This window comes from Seriola lalandi, unplaced genomic scaffold, assembly GCF_002814215.2.
Source record: "Seriola lalandi dorsalis isolate HSWRI2012SDOR001 ecotype SW California unplaced genomic scaffold, Sedor1 jcf7180002054861, whole genome shotgun sequence".
In the NCBI taxonomy this organism is placed as follows: Eukaryota; Metazoa; Chordata; class Actinopteri; order Carangiformes; family Carangidae; genus Seriola; species Seriola lalandi.
Window position 1 is genome coordinate 4,861,747 of NW_019525414.1, and position 20,359 is coordinate 4,882,105.

Below are 20,359 nucleotides of genomic sequence, written 5' to 3' on the forward strand. Positions count from 1 at the left end.
GGTTTAAACTGCTGAGGACTTTTTTTTTGACCAAAAACAAAAACAACTGCATGTCCTTCTGACCAGTGACGTAATTTGCACGTCCTGAGTCACAACTGAAATAAAGTGTGTAATGACATCGTGACAAAAATAAATGATATATAATAATGAAATCAATAAATAAATCTCATATTCCAGCTCAAATAATGTCTCAAAATTGACAGAATTTTTAAATTATTTTTTCAAAGAGTTTCAATTCATTTTGATTCAGTTCAGTTGTGTTACACACTTACCTTACATAACAACACAAAGACAAGGGGGCAGGTTACCAGATTAAGAGCTTCCTATTTGCATATTAATTTGTGCTATTAAAGAGCAGAGTGCGGGGGGAGTGTATCAGTCTGATGCAGAGGCTATAAATGAAAATAGTTTACAATACCTCAAGAGGAAACGGTCCATATTTTAAAATATGCTCCCACACAAAAAACTTCCAAACATGTATTTGTTCAGACAGGTGAGCTTCATTGGTCAAAATAAACCTTATAGTTTACTTATGTTTGTAAACGAATGTAAAGAGAAGATGCTATATAAGTGTATATATAATGTAATGAAACATGTATTATATAATGTTTCTTCTCTCTGTATCTCAGGACATGCTCTGGTCTTCTGGGAGATGTCTCTGACTGACTACCGTCAAAACCTGACAGCCAATAAATTCCTGCACTACAAACTCACCACACTGAGCCCACGGTGAGCCAAATGCGTTTTGTCAGAAATAACCATGTGCACGTTTTTCTGTGCACAGTCTCATCCAGGCTCATCCCTGAGCCCGGTGAGCTCTGTTCAGTGAGCCGCACTCTGGGGTTTGGAGGCTGCAGGCCTAAATGACCTTTACGATTTCACGAATCGCACTTGCCGACACTCCCTCACATTCTGCTGAGAGTCATCAATTATGCAGGGAAACTGCTCGCACTGAGGGGGAAGATAGCAGCAACAATATGGCGACAACCGCAGTTTCTCCCCAATCTTTTCCACATCTGCAGTCCTGCAACGGCTTTCTGGATTCATTGTAACGCTTACAAAGTGAGTATCCCTCATTTATAATCGCTTGAGAAAAAGGCACGTATGATGTTAGGTAAGGGCAGATTTTGTCTCTGTCGGTATCCTTGCGTAAATGTCGCAGAGCTGCACACTGCTCTTTTTTTTTGGAGCGGGATGGAAGAGGGTGTCTGCATTTGCTGAGCATCTATCGGCTGGACTAGAGCAAGGGGACAATATGTTTATCAATGATTTGATATCGATGGCAAGGAATTTATCGGATTAACTATTTCGTCGAGCATCCGAGGCATTGATTAGACCTTTGTGAGAGAAAATGTCTCGTAGGTTCGGCTTCAGGTAGGGCGCCGTCTGACCGATCCAGCCCCTCAAAAAGCCAAAACCTGCACATTTCTTTTTTCAGATTTTGGTCACTATATTTGGCTTCTTTTATATACCCTCCGGATTACAGGATGATGCACTTGATTCACCACAAGGCGAAAAAGGGGCTGATGCTATGTGAGTAGCCTGATCCTCCTTCCATCATCGACAGCCAAGAAATTGACATTCCTCCAGGTGTTTTTTTTCGGTGTGGCAGTTCCATCAGTGTTCTCTAATGTTCGTGTTTGTTGTGTTTCATCTCATGTTGCGGACCGTGTGTTGTTTTTTATGCTGCTGTCTAGCTTCATACTCTGGGCTATCTTGTGTACAGATAGAGCTCTTATTGATTTGGCAGTAGACATGGCTTCACGGGTGTGGTGCAGATCCTTCAAGGCAACGCGCAAAAACGCACAGAATACCCCCAACCCCCACCAAAAAAAAAAATCAATCGTTTTTACTTTTTTTTTTTTGCTGAATAACAAGAGGGACATTTTGCACATTTTTATTATGATACATCGACATTACACTTGTGACTGACAAATGCACGGTTGCGTTTACCACAGCGTGACATTTTCAACATACAAACCACCCACTGCAGCAACACCGCTTCGGCCAATTTGGTTGTAGCGGGCCACTTCTCTGCGCAGTACAGCCTCCAGCTTCTCTCTGTGGCTGAGCAGGACTTTTCTATTCAATGACATATTTTAGTGAAAACACACACACACACACACACACACACACACACACACACACACACACACACACACACACACCTATAATGGCGTCTACAGGCCATGCTTCTTAATTAACAGCTTTAGTAAACAAGTCTCAATTTCTTTACTGCGTCTCTGAAAATGACCGAGAAGGTGCCAGAAGGTGCTCATTTTCTCTGTGAAAATGATTGCATTGCCAAGCCTGGGTGTAAGCAGTGTGCAAGCCCACGAGACCCGAGACACAACAGGGCGATTGTTGTCACCACGACTCAATAACATTGAAGAGAATTGAAGGATTAAAAGTGCAGGCCTGAAGGCGTCGAGCGGAGAGCTAAACGTGAAGGCCCGCTGTACAGCAAAACGGTTTTTCCAGACAGATCGGTTATGATTTTTCTCTCTCCATGAACCCTGCATGTATGCATTCGTGCATGTGCATATGTGTGCATGTGTGTGTTAGTATGTGTGTGTGTGCGCTCCTGTGGTGCTGGAGCGGACAGTGCCAGCAGAGCAGCAGAAGGCTCAGCGACTGCAAGGTTCCGGGGTCCATTTTAAAACAGACGTCTTGGCTCACAGGCTGCATGTTTTCTGTGATCCCCCCCCCCCGCCTCTCTCCCACCTTCCCATACCAGGACAGATAGAGTGGAGTCTTTTCCTGTCTGATATCTGCCTTATATGTCGAGCATTTTTAATTAGATTGTGTTATGCAAGAGGGGAGCAGGGAAGTGACAGGCCTTGTGATTCAGATATGGTTGATTGTGCTGTTAAGGCGGCATCCACCTTTCTCTCCACCACCACACGCTGGATAACAAAGGTTTGTGTGGAATAATAGTGGGTGGAATACAATGCAAAAGAAAGGAAGGATCATAATGTTAGAAATACTGATTCGAGTCATTTGTCGTCTTTCAAACAGTCAGTGTGTCGGTTTCAGGTGTGGCTGTGTTTCTGCTGAACCTTTTCTCCCTGTCAGCTCGCTCCTCTTTCCTTCAGCACTGCCTCACATTAGTACATTGACCCTGAAATGTCCTGCAGCTTGAACAGTTGTCATGTAACCATCGTACCCTTTTTACATCTAAGTGTGCTGGATAAAGGCTCCACTGAGTCATGCAGCCATTAAGTGTGCTGTGTTTTCTGTCAGCCTTTCTACAGCTATTCAAAAAATCATGAGGAGTAAAATCCTTAAATGGGTCTGTTGTCTTCATTGTCAGAGGTTTAGTGCAGGAGCCAGAACTTGTTTCCAGCACTGGGTAAAAGAAATTTGAGATCATAATTAATCACAGCATTAAACTGTTGGTGCCTGAACACAAGATCGAGCGTAACTGATGAAAAATATGTAAATTACATTAGTTTTGTGTCTTTGCACAATGTTAAGAATTGTGACATTAACAAATCAGCAAATATAGCAACAGGAAACATGAAATTATAAAATAATACTTCCTGAACTTTATAAAATCAGCTATCAAATATAAAAGCTAAAAAGGTGGACTATTGTTTTGAAATTACACCCATGATTTCTAATGTAACTCATCAACCTCTGCAAATGACCAAATATGTAGATTTTTGATATATGCATATGAAATATGTCTAATATAATGACTCAGTAAAATGTATTTCTTCTTTTTTCAATTTTGATTATAATCAGCAGAGCTTATGTTACAGAAACACTTTGCTGTATGCATACAGGGTGAGATTTCTGATGAGAAAATACAGAATAACAGAAGCATCTGTTCTGCTGTGGTACCTTAAAGGATAGCTCCAGGATTTTTGACCCTATGAATCATTTACACGTGAAAACATGAGAAAATAAGGCCCAGGTTCAAAAATCCCAGGGTTGTCCTTTAAGATGAAATGTTCATCATCTCAGTCTAATCTTGAACTTAACTTATCTCTGTATGTGTGTGAACCCTGAGCAATGTTTAAGTAACTTGTGAAACATAATGAAATAAAAAAGTACACTTGGTTTTGTTCTGGTGCATCTTAAACAAAACTCTGTCTGTGTTTCTGCCTTAAGGTTTTGGTTTCTTTCTGCTTTTACAAATTCATGAACCGTCACATGTAAAGATGTAATTAGCTTGGTTTTTCTTTACTGTTTTAAAATTATACTTATGTCCACAAAATATAAGATGTTGCTCAAGATAAACCTTTTTTTTTTGGATCCATTGTCACTGATAGAGTGAGTGAAACACAGTTGTTTTAAGTCTCCTTGGCTGTTGAACCTCTCAGCACTTGTTCTCCCTGAATGTGGATGACAGATACACAGACATTATACAGATCATGACCATGGTGTATCTTGTTACTTGTTACAGTCACAAAAACAGTTAGTATACCTTTCTTTATCAAACAGTTGTAGTTCTCTTTTTTTTTTTCCTCAACATTAATTTGGACCAAGGGAAACCAGCAAATGAATAATGTGTTAAGGATGAAACATTCAGGCAGCCATTTTTGTAGTATTTCATGTTATTCAGAGTCACTTTTGTGGAATCAAATATTTGACATGTACTTGAATGGATATATTGCATTTTTCTGCCTTTAACTCGTATTTCTATCACCAGGACTTCATAACTGTATATGTAAATGTGTGTATGTGTGAACATGAATGCATCAGTGTGATTTTCCCTATACATTTTGTCACATGGTGACAATTTTATTTTAGGGTAAAGGTTTATGTTTCTAGCTGATTATCAAAAAAAAACAAACAAAAAAAAACAATGATGTTTACATATACAACATATTAGATGTGAGCTCTGTTTTTTAGAAAGTGATGTTGGAAGTCATGAACTCCATGCAGAATGGCCTGTTGGTTGACCTTTCCTTTTTGTGTCTGCACCTCCTGCAGAGCTGCTACTGTGGATGGTACAAACCTAAAGACCAAGTAGCTGCAGGATGAAAACATGGCTGCACCCCTTCTTGCACCGCCAGGACCTGATAGCTTCAAGAAGTTTACTTTGGAATCTTTGGTGGGCCTTGAGCAGCGCATCAATGAGGAGAAGAACAGGAAACCACCCAAGCAGGACAGCAGCTACCGTGACGATGATGACGAGAACAAGCCCAAGCCCAACAGCGATCTGGAGGCTGGGAAGAGCCTGCCCTACATCTATGGGGACATCCCTCCAGGAATGGTGGCGGTACCACTGGAGGACCTGGACCCATACTACCTGAATTCTCAAAAAGTGAGTTTACATAGACCTGAAACACACACACACACACACACACACACACACACACACACAAGGAGGAAATTACCGTAACTCAAATGAACTAGGACTGTTTAAACCAAAGGATGTTTCTGACTGTGCCCAGTCCAGTTTTTGGATGGTATTTGTCCCTCTACCTCAGGCTGCTAAAATCTGCAAAATGGCACTAATATTACCTGTAAAATCACAACATGCAAGTCAAAGTATAACATCATTACATCACAGCAACCGTTCAGCTTGTTTTGCCTTTGTATCCTGTTTAAATACTTTGACCTTGATAGCAAAGTCAATGTTGTTTGACACGTGGAAATCTCTGTGTCATTGATCCGTCTTACTCCTTTAAATTAAAAAATAAGGAAAAAATGATTGTCCAGGGTCTCAATAGTTACCAAACACATATTTTATTTAGAGTATAGTCAAGTCATAGAGCAAGTACCATATGATTGTAACTTAAATCTGATCACAACAGGAACACATTTGCATTTTCATTCTGCTATTTGTAAAACTGAGATTCTGGTAATTTTTTTTTATGCTTAGCAGTGAAGCCCAAACATGCATATTACTATTTCACATGACGGTCAGTAGATGAGTAGCCTCATGATGTCGAGGTGAGACATACATAATGGCTGGAATTTGCAGACAGAGACGCTGTGTGGTTTGTGTCGGTTGGCTTCCAGGTGGGCTGTGTTTACAGTTATTTTAATTTCGTGATTAGGTTGCAGAATGTAATTATGCTTTCCTCCTTGAAGACCTTTGGGGAGTGTGAGAGTTAGGCACTCGAGCTGTTGAGTGGGACGTTGGCGTATCTCTGATGTGCTCACAGGGCTTTGGGGAAAAGGTCAGATGCGGTAACTGTTGAAAGGCTGTTGTTCCACATGACGGACTTTTCTAATTGTTCAAAATTAATCTGTGGCAGGAGAGAAAAGCAGCGGCGGCAGCAGCAGGCTGTGAGGACTCTGGTTGTCTTAGAGGAGACACGTGTCTCTCTGGGGTTTCTGTCATGTCTAAAGCTCAGTGTGAGGACGGCTGGGTGACCTTGAGAGTCTATCACCATCATGTGTACCTGTCAACCAAAACTGTTAAAGGAGACTGTATTCATTTCACATGGCTTCATCTTGCCCTTGTTGGACAAATCAGTCTGTGGATCAAAAAAGATAAAACATATAGAAGCCATCACTTCGATAGAGAGTGAAATGAGGGCTCAGGAAAGTTAAAAACTTCCTTGAAATTTGCAGCCATTTGGAAAAATCTGAGGCATCTATGCACTGTAGTGCTCCTGTATTCGTAAAGAGTGTGAACCTGTTTGTTACTTTAAGAAGACAAAAGAATACTTTATCATAAAATGGCTGTCCTTTACTTAAGCATTAATCAAGATACAAAGTGTACTGAGATCAGTTTAACACAGGCGTGTTTATAACAGGACTCAGCAGCCAGGCTAAAATCTCCTACCATGGTAACATCGTTTGTTGTCTATTTTTAACAAAGAATTATGTAACAAAATTGGCATTTTTATTCAAAATGGTCTCCTCCAATCACATATTCTTTTACATACTGCTGCTCTTTTGACAACAGTGTTGTATAACTCTGCAAGTCCACAGAGTATACTGTAAAATATAACAAGTCTACCTGAAGTCATCATCATTAGCTGAAGGGATGTGTTTAGATAATGTGTGTGTTTGTACTTATTGACGTGGACAGGATCTGCATTTCTCTCTCTCCGTCTGTCTCTGTCTTATACCTCCCTGTCTTTACTCCGTGCTCACTGACTGTTATGTAACGCATCAGTCCAGTGCACAAGGAGGAGACACGATTCAAATGACGCGTGGCAAACATGTCCAGCGATACATGGGACTGTTGATAAATTAACTCACTAACCCACAGCTCGTTTGTCTTTTATTCCACACATGGCCACGCGTTGCTGCCACAGATGCATGCGAGCCATGGAAGCTTTTTCCTGCTTCTCGCCTGTGCACCTGCCTTCTCCAGCAGTCCTGTCAGCTCCCAGCTTCAGGCAAATCTAATTATGGCCCTCGATCTAGTCTCGTTCTAATGCCAAGGGGAGCCGATGCTGCTTTGGATCTGGCAGCTCGAGCAGCCGTGACGTCAGTTCAGGTGGTGACCTTGATGGGAGAACGTTGCTCTGTATGTCTTTGTCACTGAGAGGCGGCGGGCTGGTTCTGGATGTGTTCCTTGCAGGGAGGAGGGTGTTGGGGATGTGCAGAGAAATAACCATAAATGAAAGCTGTTCATCTTCTTCATCACAAATCCTCAGTTGTGGCTCTTTCAGATTGTGTCATAGTTGAGACAGAGGCCTGGCAGGCTGACGGGGCGATGACACAGCATGGAGCCCTCCCCTACCTAGCTGGTGGCCTGAGCAGGGCTGGGCCACGCTGAGCCAGGCCAGGCCAGGCCAGGCTAAGCCAGGCCAGGCTAGGCCAGCACGAACTCGGCGTCAGTGTACAAGGCCGGTGGAACAGATCAGTTTCAAGGAGAGGGGAAAGAGAGAATGACAGAGGAAGGGAGGGAGGGAGAGATGAAGTGAGGACAGGGATGAAATGGACGACATGTGCAAGGATGCATGAGTGCACTTGCTTTCCTTCTAGCTGCAGCGAGGTTCACTCAAATGTGTTTTTCTGGGGAAGACCTGAAGGTGCAAAAATGAGCCATTTTTCACAGACACAACCTGAATGAAACAGTCTGATATTATTTCATTTTTTAAAATAAAATCAAAGAAACAAACGCTTTCCCCCACTACCCCTGTGTATGTGAATCAGAGGTGAGGCAACATCTGCTTATTTGTCCCCTGTTTGGATCAAAGATGAATATTGCCAGTGATATTATCTCAGGGACAGTTTGTGATGCACCATGAGCTTAACTGCATTTAATCTCAAAGAACATGTCAGCTTGTTTCCAGATTGTCTGCACCTTTAGAGAAAATCATATTTTCTCTAACAAAGATGACAGGTTTTTCTAGAAGAATGTAAAGTAAAATGGCAGTGATGAGGAATACATCAGCAGGTTAGCACCTAGCATGGCAGCTGAGCCCTAACCCAATTGATGTGTTATTGTGTGTGTGTGTGTGTGTGTGTGTGTGTGTGTGTGTGTGTGTGTGTGTGTGTGAGTGAGTGTGTGAGTGAGTGAGGATCTTGGGCTAAAGGTGCCATGAAAATGCAGTCCAATTGCCATTTACCACAAGGGTTGAATGAAGGGGACTCTTTGAATGGCTGCTGCGGCCCTCGTGGATGCAGATGCTGCAGCCGTGCCTGATGGCTGGAGCTTCTGTGTTGAAGCCGCGCTCTCTCTCACTCTCTCTCTCTCTCTCTCTCTCCCCCCTCGTCTCCCGCCCATCCCCCTCTCCCCTCCTCCTCTCCATCTTCTGCCCAGCTTCCTCGCTCTGGCTCCCTCTGTCCTGCTTCTCCTCAGCATGCTGCTGCCACAGTTGCTGCCTGCCTGCCTGCCTGCTTCACTCGCTCTCCATCTCCCCCGTTTTCTGCCTTCCCTCTCCTCTGCTCTCCTCTTTGCTCAGCTCTGGATTATGAAATTTTCAGTAGCTTTGCGGCAGTTTAGTCATGCGTTACAAAAAAAGACTCTCTACATATATAGCAGTCATGTGTGTGTGTGTGTGTGGATGACAACATTGGTTGCTCATTTTCGGAGCGTTGTGCATGCTGATTTGTGTGCACGGTAGTTTATGTGTATCGGTCATGCATGTGCACACAGCATACAGTATGTGCGTGATGAAATGCCATGCTACTGGCAACTGGGACATTTCCAAGTGTGTCATTAAGGCTGACCATAGTGCTGACTGGGAATGTTTACAGTATATATGAGAGTATTAACACTCAGGGGAGAGGCTGCTGCTCTGACCCATAATAGTAACCGGAGAGTAAGATTATCTAATCATGTTACACTGGACTGGCTTGATCTGAGTTGTCTGTGGATCTCAGTCAAATTGATATCAGAGGGTCATGTGACAGAAGTGTGTCTCATCCTCCGGGCAGAAATGCTCTTCGTTTCAGGTTCCATGTTTCTTTTTGAGATGTTTACGTTTCTTGTTAACAACATCTTACACCTTATTTTCTGTTGGAATGGCACAGAACACATTACACAACCACGTGACACCACCATGAGGTCTCTTACTGTACGTCTCCACTCCCTTTCTTCTTCCTCCTTGTTCCTCCTCCTCCTCTCCCTCCCTCCTGACTTCACCGTCTCCAGCCTTCAGCACTGAGTTGGTGACTCTGCAGGGTTTAATGTAGTGAGGGATGCCTTGTTAAAAGCACAAGGGCCCATATCACTTGTGCAAATGCACAGAGTCTCATTAAAGTTTCATGCAAATCGCCATGTTTTATTCAAACAATTATGAGGTTATCCACAGAAAGAGCCAGCCTTCCTTGGTTTTGCTCGTTTCCTTCTCTTGAAACCGCCAAAGCCATGATGGGCAGAACAGCGCTGAGTGACTGGGACAACATACCAACATTAGAAACATCCTGGCAGCCATTTTCACTCGTTTTTCAGCTCATTTTATGTGACACAAAATGCACCATGTATTACTTTATGAGCAAATGCACACGCCATCTTTAATGAATACCCTCATGTATATCAGTTTACTTAGATAGATGTATGTAATGAATACATGACATAGGATAACATATTAGGTTTTGTATCAAATCCAGATGCTGGATGTTTTTAATTACAATCTGTACTGTATGTGTATTTTTATCTGATTGTCATTTATTAATACTATCTCTTTCTCCTTTTCTTCTCTCCACAGACATTTATAGTGCTAAATAAAGGGAAGACAATCTTCCGTTTTAGTGCCACACCTGCCTTGTACTTCATAAGTCCTTTAAATCTGGTTAGGCGAATAGCTATTAAAATTTTGATACATTCATATCCTTTGCAAAAAAGTGTCTTAACAGCAGGGACAAGAGTTTCCTGTTCATGTGTATTATTCATGATGATATGTTCTGTCTCTCCGCTCGTACAGCTATTGATGTTTCTTGTGACAGATGCTACAGGAGAGGATAGAGACACTCAGCACGTTGCAGTCAGAGCCAGAAGACTTCCTTACATGGAAGAGAACACAGGAAGCCATACAGTAGCCATTTTCTCATTGAACCGAAAGGCTAGAACAAATGATGAGTCACCCTTCGCAGTAAACCAAGATAGACCTCCTCAATAAGCACATTATGGTTTAACAACTGTGGCATCCATCTCAGTACCCAGACTGAACATGTGAAGGTTGTACCCCTCCCCCTCTTTGTGCATAGAGCTGCCACACAAACCCTCGAGGTGGAAGGAAAGTTTTTAGATGACAAAAATGCAGCTGATCGAAGAACCATTTCCATAAAGTAGGTCAAATCTGTCTATTGATTTACCACATAGTGAAAATCACATTGACACTGATCCCCAGTTGATACCGGAACCCATCCATCAGCCGTCTACTGGCTACAGTCGACAAAATCGATGCAGCAGAACCAGAGATATCGCCTTTCTTATTTCGTTTCCTTTTTTCATTTATATCTTCTTCATTGTCAAAATCTGGCACACAAGTGGGCAACAGAGGTAAACTCATTTATTTCCTACCCCACACCAACACATTTTTTTTCCGTTTAGAAACCAGGAAGCTTTAGCCCCACCCGATGCTGCCTCAAAGTGACATCACTTGAGGCGATTTATATAAAAGCTTTATACAGTTTTTAGAGCTTCCCTTAAAGTGATAGATCGGGTTATTTGACATGAGTTTGTGTGAGGTATTTATACATAGTCAGTGTATTACCTGCAGTAGCTTTGGATCCGCCCCGTTTCAGCCACTTTAAAAAAATGCCCACAGAGAAAGCCAACATAAGTAGAAGTGTACGCTATATTTTCAACATTTTCACACCTTCATTTGGTCAAACAGCTGTGTTCTTATCCTGACAGATTTGTCAAGATAGATTTATGTTGACAACATGTTTGCTTTCACCTTCCACCTTGAGAAAATGTACTTTTGTTGGCAGCGTGCATTGTCGGCCATCTCCCCTTCAGTGATTGCCACATACAGCAATACTGGCAATAACTAAAGCTAAACTCTTTGTATTTTCTATTGTTAATAATACAGAATGTATTTCTGTCCCTACATTGACCTAATTTCTCCCCACTCTTAGCCACTAATTGACCTCTCTGGCTGCTTTAAAGCCAATTCTGAGGTTTTCCTTATCTCTTTTGAGCGTAAACCTCTGGCTCTGGAAGCCTTATAGCTCTAAAACATTCCGTAGTTTTGGTCATGCCATTGTATTTCCACTAAATATATACCATTTAAATATTTAATGGGTGAAATAATGGCCTCTGTGGTACTGGACACACATAACCACCTTCTGTTAAGTGCTATGAGTAGGTTTTATGACATTAACCCCTTACGTGTTGTTAGCTGCTAGGGCTGACAGGACCAAAGAAATCACAGCACATGCATACTATAGGCACTGTAGATATTTTATTGCTTTGATGTAAATATTCAGTGAGGTTTGATGATGCTCATAATGTCTGATATTTGTGATTGCCTCTATAATCCACATTTTCCTTAACCTGCTCCTTACTCTTTTCAGCATGATCATTATGTGTACTATTTTGACCAACTGTATATTCATGACCTTTAGTGATCCTCCGGAGTGGTCAAAACAAGTAGAGTAAGTACACTTTTAATAGATCCACTTAATGGTATAAATGCATGCTAACAGATAGCCACAGTTTGCGCCATGTGAAAAATATATACTCTGTGATCTTTGAAAAACCCAATCCTGGAGGCTCCTCCAACCACCTGGATGAAGATATCATGTTTGCCAAAAAAATAAAAGATTTTTAATCCATTTCCCAAGTTTCAGCTCCTAATACAGTTAGGTGGAAAATAAATTATTCATGCATACATTATTATTTATTTTTATTTTTATAAAAGATTTTATTGCTATAAAACCGACATGGCTCTATGTCACCGCCACGAAATTTTGTAAAAGATATTCATGATCGCCAGAAGATGAATCCTGCTGGTGATCCCTTGACTTTTCCTGCAGCGCCACAGGCCTTCTTGTGAAATACCTTGACATCAGCTCAGTGAATTGAAATAAAATTGACATTCATGTTCCCCTGAGGGTGAATTGTAATTTCACAGGATTTTATAATACTTAGTTTTATGACCAAATATCTGCAAATCTAATGACACTCCCAGCAGCCTTGGCTCTACTCTGTGTTCAGTGCTAATTAACAAATGTTAGCATGAAGATGCTAAACTAAGATGGTGAACATGGTTAACATTATACCTGATAAATATTAGCATGCCGATGTTAGCATTTACCTCAAAACACTGCTCTGCCTAGTCTTGTTCAAAGATCAAATATTTAGTTCTTAGATTTATAACTAATGTATTGATAATACATGAAAGGCACAAGCTGGGGCTAACGCTAGTGGTAACTCTTGAAACTATCTTGACAACTCATAATTTCTGTAATATATATATATATATATATATATAGTTTTATCTGACTTCATCCTTCCAAATTTATCCTGTGCCCTAAACTCAACTCTTTCATTTCCTGGATGTTTCAACAGTTAACGAGGGTGCAGACATTCAGATATGAGTGAGCTTTGATCCAGCCCGGTGAACTGATTCTGTCAACGCTTTTGTCTTTCAGGTACACATTCACGGGAATTTATACGTTTGAGTCTCTTGTAAAAATCTGCGCACGAGGATTCTGTATAGACGGGTTTACATTCCTAAGAGATCCATGGAACTGGCTGGATTTCATGGTCATTTCGATGGCGTAAGTATTTTTCCTGTGATTAAACTGTCAGCTGATGATAAAATGATCATGCGACAAATATCGCCAATGTTTTATTAAAGAGGGTGGGTAAAGAAATTGAGCTTTCAGTGATACAGATGATTGTTCATCCTTCTGTCTTTCTTTCTTTTTTCTTCCTTTCTGTCTGATAACCCATCTACCGTGTTTCCTCCATTGATCTGAGACTCTTCTGGCCTTTTCTCTTTGGGAATTGAAGGTTTCCATCCGACACTCTGCGGCCTTCCTGACAACATCCACACCTCATCTGACTTATCTTCCTCTTGCCGTCTAACTCTCCCTCTCATTCACCTTTTTCTCTCTCAATTTGCCGGAGTCGTCTGCAACATCCAATTTATGGCCCAGTATCTTCCCCCATCGACTATATGTCATGTTGTAGTTTATGCCTCCATATGAGCAAATGCATATCCAAAAATCATCAGCACCATGTAAAATGCAACATCTTCATTGTTTGTAGAGGTGTCACGTAGCCCATCTGTGTGTGTGAATTAATCTTTTCACCTCATATCTGCATGTAAATAACGAGCTGTTGTAACTGTGGTTTGATCCTGCAGGTATATAACAGAGTTTGTAAACCTAGGCAATGTCTCAGCTCTGCGCACGTTCAGGGTGTTGAGGGCATTGAAAACTATTTCTGTAATTCCAGGTAAGACAGGATGGGGCGGGGGACGGTGGGGCGGGGTCGGTGTTAGGTGTGTGTGTCTTTCTTTCCTTTTACCTTCCACCCTTCTCCTCAGTGGACAGGCTCTGTGAGTGGCGTCGTTTCCTCCTGGTTCGGTGGTGTTGTGCTCTTGCCGTGTGTGGTTTTTGTCATCGTGTTTGTTCTGTGTGTGATCCTTCCCCTATTTCAGATATATAACAGAGTTTGTGGACCTGGGCAATGTATCTGCGCTGAGAACATTCAGAGTTCTCCGAGCATTGAAAACTATCTCTGTCATTCCAGGTGAGACTCAGTTTAAACACTAAGGCTGATCCTCTCACCCTTTCTTTTCTACTCACTATTATGATTACGATTATGATTTAAGCAACAACTAAAAAATTGGAGACAACCATTTTTTGATTTATTTTTCCTCCAAAATTATCAAAAATGGTACTAATACATTTTTGATAGGCTTTGCAGTCTCCTCTAGGGCCAGTCAAAGTGTCTGCACTCTCTTCTGCCCCATTAGCACTCTCATTATTAGGCTCCTTTCCAAGGCAGCTGTGTTTCTCTTTTACAGATAGCTTTAACCCACTCCTTTCACCAGCTTTCAGATTAAGAAAACACCCTTTTCCATATCCAAGAAAATTGTCGATAGAATATTCTCATATTAAGGACAAAAAAAATCAGGTGATTAGACAGCAATCCATCTAGTTGTTCTATTACAAAATGAATGTGCAAGTGTCATTAGAGATCAATAATTTTGTTGCACATTTGTAATGAGTGATTGGATTGGAAATAGAGGCTCCCATGTTTTTGGGATCAAAAACGAACCTGGTATATGTTGATGTTCATATGAGAAATGGCATAGCTCTTAGAGAGATCCCACAGAATACAACTATTATTTATGTATGAAGACTGCCAAGCCTAGTTTGTGAACATATCTCTTATGCTGCATGATGCTTTTGAGTCACTTGCTTTTACAATATTAGCCTACTAAGAGCTTGGCTGACAAATGGCATTGAAAGTTTGATTTGCCCTCTTTTGTTTTTAGTTTGATTATTGATTTTTCTTTTCTCTTTTTTTTTTTACGACCTACTTGAATGATATACCACGCAGAAAAAGAAATGGTGTACTCACATTGTAGAGGTTGGGTACACAGATGGGATGGCGACCTATTGACCTTTTTGAGTGACACTGACCGCACATCTATCTCTCCATTGATAGTGGATGTTGAACAGATGACGTGCTTACTCAAAAGAACCACAATGGATGGCTTTTTTTTAATTGGCACATTCATTGTGAAATTTGAATAAAAATAACCTTAAGTGCAAACAAAAGCGATCAAATTTTGGTTTAAACTGTATTTGAAGTCATAGTTTGACATTTTGGGATATACGCCTATTAAAGTTTATATGTTATACTAAATCAATTTTTTAAAAGACGACGCATTAAAATGCTAATTCACAGTTTTATGGGGGTAATGTGCTAGACTGTTTCTTGGCTCTGAGCAGTCACCAGCAGTGTTGCCCATTATTTTTGAAAGGAAGTACTTTAAGTCAGCTCGCTGAAAGTTGTGAGATGTTGCTACATTATATTGCATGCTGATTTACTAATCTAGGATGTCATAACCTAGCTATATACATACAAGGTTATTTTTTTTAAAAATCTGAATTTATCTGAGTCTAAGTAGCTTTATAATAAGATATTATATTTTTTAAAACTGTCACCACATCAGTATGCATCTGAATCTACCTCCAGCATCAAAATCTTTTATATATAACGGCAGTTGTATAGACTGTTGGACTGAAGAATCTTGAATCCAGACATTAGAAAAAAAACTCTGATTATGATTTAACTTTAATAAATAGACCAGTTAAATCATTGAGAACAAAAACAAATGAGTACAATGTTTAGTTCTGACACATCTGGACTGTTGGCCTTTGATATTAACCAGTGCAGCTGAAAAAGATTTGCAGAAGCTTTACTAGGCATAAGCACAAGTATAAAAAATAGACAAGTGAGTCTGGATAAGTTTGCTATCCCTCAACCTAGAACTAATGCTTTCAGGAAAACTGTTCAGTATAGGCCTGGATGCCATTCAGTAACATCATTTACTTTATTCGAGAGTCCCTTAATAACATGCTGGGGGTTGCTAAAGAGGCTTTAAAAGTTGCTTAATCTAGCAAGACTGGTTACCAGCTGTGAAATAGTCTGACACATAATCCCTTTAAAATGGCAAACTGATGTTTACACACTTGTGTTACAACTGAGATACATAACATGTGAATGAGTGAGCTTTTGAGGTGCTGGTAGGCAGATTTGGTCACCTTTCGACAAAGGCAGGCTAGCTGCTTCCCCTTTGTTTCCAGTCTTTGGGCTGTAACTTTATATTTAATGGACAGACCTGAGAGTGGTATTGATTGATTGGTTCTCATCTGACTCGCTGCCAGAAAGTGAATTGGCGTATGTCCCAAAATGTCAAACTATAATAATTCAACAAGGCTTGTTGCACTGGAGTGGAGAAAATGTAGCTTTATAGTGTAGTTTTAATTTAGCTAACAATATTTAATGTACTGTGGAGGGAAAGCTTTCAGAAGATCTGAACAAGTAATGGGGGTATTTTAATATAATATCCTAGTACAACCTGTATTTTAATATAATGTTCATTTCATGTACTTCTGGGTGAGAGGTTGTTTTGATTTAAAGAAGAGTAACTGTTTATTTGTCTTACTTGACTCTACCAAGCTAAGGGAGATTTTACTGAGATTGAATGTGTAAAACTAGACGTGGAGCATATTTTATGAGAAGATAGATTACGTACAGCTGGTAAAGCCGACTGTACCTGTAGCGGACAAACAGAAAAAGGGGGTGCGGGTCATCCTGCTTGCGTGTTTTAGTTCCTCGTGGACCCATGTGAACGCTGCCAGAGGACGACTGTCCGGAAGGTAAACCGATTTTGTCTTTAGTGAAACTGTGGATGAGACAGACTGCAGGGTCGCGGTATGGGGAGTCAGTGCTTTCCTAATGACACCTTATACAAGACAGTTCAAGAAAGTGCCCACGCTGGCACTGGCATTGAATTGCTCCTGTTCAGCCTTGGAGTTTAAATGACCTGCATGTGGTTTCCAGCCCCCCTGCCTGTGCCTATGTCCCTCTCATGGCCCCTCTTTGTGCTGCTGTGCTCTCTTACGGATTTCCTCTCACTTTTCTACAGCCTTCCCCCTCTTTTTCATTGTGTCCATCATTGGCAGTGAAATGCAAATGTCTTGTGTTGAAAATACAGTATTTTTGATTTACAATTACAGTATTTTCCTCGCTGGATATAAATTTGAAAAGAGTGGGAAGGCTCCTAAATATTTCTTGTTTGTTTTGTTTTTAGAGATGTTATGTATGTAATCTGTCAGTTTTGTCCAAAATGTATTACTACCTATATTGAAATATATATATTTATTTATATTGAAATCTGCTCCAGTTTAAATTTCATTCATATAAATTCTCCCCTTTGTTTGGATGTTCTCCTAACAGCAAACATTACAATATGACAAATGAACATTTACACATATTATTACATTGGTAATTAACTAATTTAATGGAAGTATAGTTACATTTCATATGAAAATCAGTATAGTGTTGTCACTTCAGTTTATCTAAATCCAGTCAAAACTGGATATTTTCCTTTGATAGATCCTTAAATGCAATTAGCATATCAGCAGTATTAGCTATAAAAGATAATTTCTAGTAGAAATAGACACTCCAGTGATTCATACCTGGGGCAACAGCAGCTCTTGCATCACCTGCATGGTTTGTGTACGTGTGTGTGTGGCTGCCCCTCAGGACTGAAGACCATTGTGGGCGCCCTGATCCAGTCTGTGAAGAAGCTTTCGGATGTGATGATCCTGACCGTCTTCTGCCTCAGCGTCTTTGCCCTCATCGGTCTCCAGCTCTTCATGGGCAACCTGCGCCACAAGTGTGTGTTCTGGCCGATCAACACCACCGAGAGCTTACTGGCCAACGGCAGCAAGGGCTTTGACTGGGATGAGTACATCATGAACGACAGTAAGTAGAGGAAGGCTTTGCCAACGGTGAGCTGGCAGCGATCTAGGAGTATGAGTCAGCCCATATGCTGGAACGAGAAAACAATATGTCATTTTGGCAAAGGATAGACAAAAGGAAATGGTTTGAAATGAACTGCGCTGAATTGAAAATGTATGTACGAGCAAACTGAAGTCAGAAATTGGTCTGAATAGATTCACAGACCATTGCAGAATAAAGAAGTGTAGCTGCGACAGAATGTGAGAGAAATGACTCATTATTTGTTTTTTTCTTCAGCCAATTTCTACTTCCTGCCTGGCCAGGCGGACGCTCTTCTCTGTGGGAACAGCTCTGACTCTGGGTGAGTTGCCTCCTCTGCTCTCCTCTGAATGTTGATCCAAGACCTGTTGTAGCTCTTCTATCTGGCTGTAGTCAGATAACTATATAAGTAAATAGTGCTGAGTCATTTTTGGGCCGGGTGCCCCATTTTCTCTCTCTCTCTCTCTCTCTCTCTCTCTCTCTCTCTCTCTCTCTCTCTCTCTCTCTCTCTCTACCCCACCTCTTAGCCGCTGCCCGGAGGGCTACACATGCATGAAAGCTGGGAGGAATCCAAACTATGGCTACACCAGCTTTGACAGCTTCGGCTGGGCCTTCCTGGCTCTCTTCAGACTCATGACACAGGACTTCTGGGAAAACCTTTACATGCTGGTAAAGCTGATGTGTCAACAAGTTCAGCTTGTTTCATAGGAGGCTTATACATCTAGTATCAGTCCTCAAATATTAGTGCATATAAATGGTATAGATGTGTGGAGGTGTGAAATGATTAGTCGATTACCTGATTAGTTCATTAATAGAAAATTAATCGCATGAAGTGTTTTATTCAGCAGAAATAATGTCAAACCCTGACTGTTTATAGCTTCTCACATGTAACGATTTTCTGCTTTTCTCTGTTTTATATCAGTTGTCAGTTTAATATATTTGAGTTTTGGACTGCTGGTCGAACAAGACAGGAAAATATGTCACCTTGGGCTCTTGGGCACATTTTAGTGTATTTTGCTGTTGTTTTGGTTTATTATTTAAAAGAAAAAAAATACAGATTAATTGATAATGGATATAAACTTTAGCTGCAGCCCCACCACACAGAGAAAGATAAACTCTAAAATTGATGATTTACAGGTTATTTAAATCTAATTATAACAGTTGTGAAATCAGAGTAGAAAACCAGGGAGACAAGCTGGGTCTTCCTGCAGAAAAGATGAGTTTTAACTTTTCCCTGTAGATTTATGCTTGAGCTATGATTTTTTCAAAATTGCTGGTGCTCATTTGCGCCATTTTATCTGATAGAAACTCAGCTCCACTGATTCGCACAGTTTAGGTGTGTATTGTAACTCCACGTCTCAGACAGGAAATGGCGGATCAATATAGTTCCAGTACAACTCCATGTCTCTTCCCTGTTCCCACTTTGTCTAGCCTTGGCTGTGTCCTGTGGCCCAGCCACTGTCTGTCTGTCTGTCTGTCTGTCTGTCTGTCTGTCTGTCTGTCTGTCTGTCTGTCAGTTGCTAGCGAAACTTCTCAGAAATGGGGGAGTCACTCCTGCCTCCACATATGGAGGCTGAGTGGAAGGGAGGAAGTATGAAATATTAACGGCTCAGGATTACAGTACGGCCAATGAGGGAGATGAGACCTGATGAGAGCATCCAGGCTCATGCTTCTATTTTTGGTCCTTTTGAAATTCAGCTTCCAGCTACAAGCTCTCACTGCTATTGTACAGTGCATCTTTAGAAAAACGATCATGCAGCTGTATTTAGGTTTGGTGTTGAATGTTCTTTGTCAGATGTTTAGAAAGGAAAATGATACGACAATGATACAAATAGGACCCCGTTGTTCATGCTTCATCCTCAGTATCGCCACTGATGATTTTTACCTGCCCACATGAGATTTAGTGACGTGTGGGACTATATTTTAGACACTTGATCAGTTTGTGCTTCTCTTGTTGGGAATGTTGTGTTGTATACACCCCCCAGCAATACATGTCAACTACATTCATAATTGATGTGTGAGGGAATTTCATTTCTCCATCCTAGGAAGTCCCTTTTTTTTTTTTTTTTTTTTTTTTTTTTTTTTTTTTTGCTCTTCTCCCAGAAGACAATTCTTTGCCTTGAGAAGAGGGGAGCTGCTGGGTGGGGAACATTTTAATTCAAATCTGGTGTGTCTTGTGTGACACTAAAAACCTCTTAAATGCTTTGGCAAGCAAAACAAAATAAGAAACATGTCTATTCACTAGATTTATTGAACCCTGTGATGTACCTGCATGAAAGTGAAGGTAGAAACGGTATATTTACATTAAAAGAAGCAGTTTCTCAAGTTTTTTCCAGAATGTTCCCATTTTTCCTGCTGTGCCTCTGCAGCTCAGGCTCATCTCCATTGGGGATAGCATCCAAATCCATAGATATTGTTTGGCTGTGCACTGGCTGGTATAGTGTGCATAGAAAAGTAGGTCAAAATGCATAACTTATGGCTCTCCCTGGTGAACAGCACAACCTTGGACTCTTG

At 40.9% G+C, this 20,359-nt stretch overlaps 1 protein-coding gene across 5 annotated transcripts in view; it reads left to right on the plus strand.

The window, feature by feature from the left end:
• The first annotated feature begins 836 nt into the window (after positions 1-836).
• The window catches only part of scn8aa (sodium channel, voltage gated, type VIII, alpha subunit a), a 46,150-nt gene continuing 26,627 nt past the window's right edge, over positions 837-20,359 (plus strand). For 2 of the 5 annotated variants that reach the window (XM_087179726.1, XM_023427691.2), the window contains exons 1-6: positions 11,874-11,967; positions 12,967-13,095; positions 13,686-13,777; positions 17,609-17,830; positions 18,104-18,167; positions 18,373-18,514. In XM_087179726.1, coding sequence (XP_087035852.1) covers positions 11,888-11,967; positions 12,967-13,095; positions 13,686-13,777; positions 17,609-17,830; positions 18,104-18,167; positions 18,373-18,514 — 729 coding nt within the window. In that variant the 5' untranslated portion in view covers positions 11,874-11,887. Of the gene's footprint in view, positions 1,063-4,941; positions 5,276-10,073; positions 10,193-11,873; positions 11,968-12,966; positions 13,096-13,685; positions 13,778-13,982; positions 14,075-17,608; positions 17,831-18,103; positions 18,168-18,372; positions 18,515-20,359 lie in introns of those variants that run through there. The other 3 variants (XM_023427689.2, XM_023427690.2, XM_087179727.1) reach the window with 2 other exon arrangements.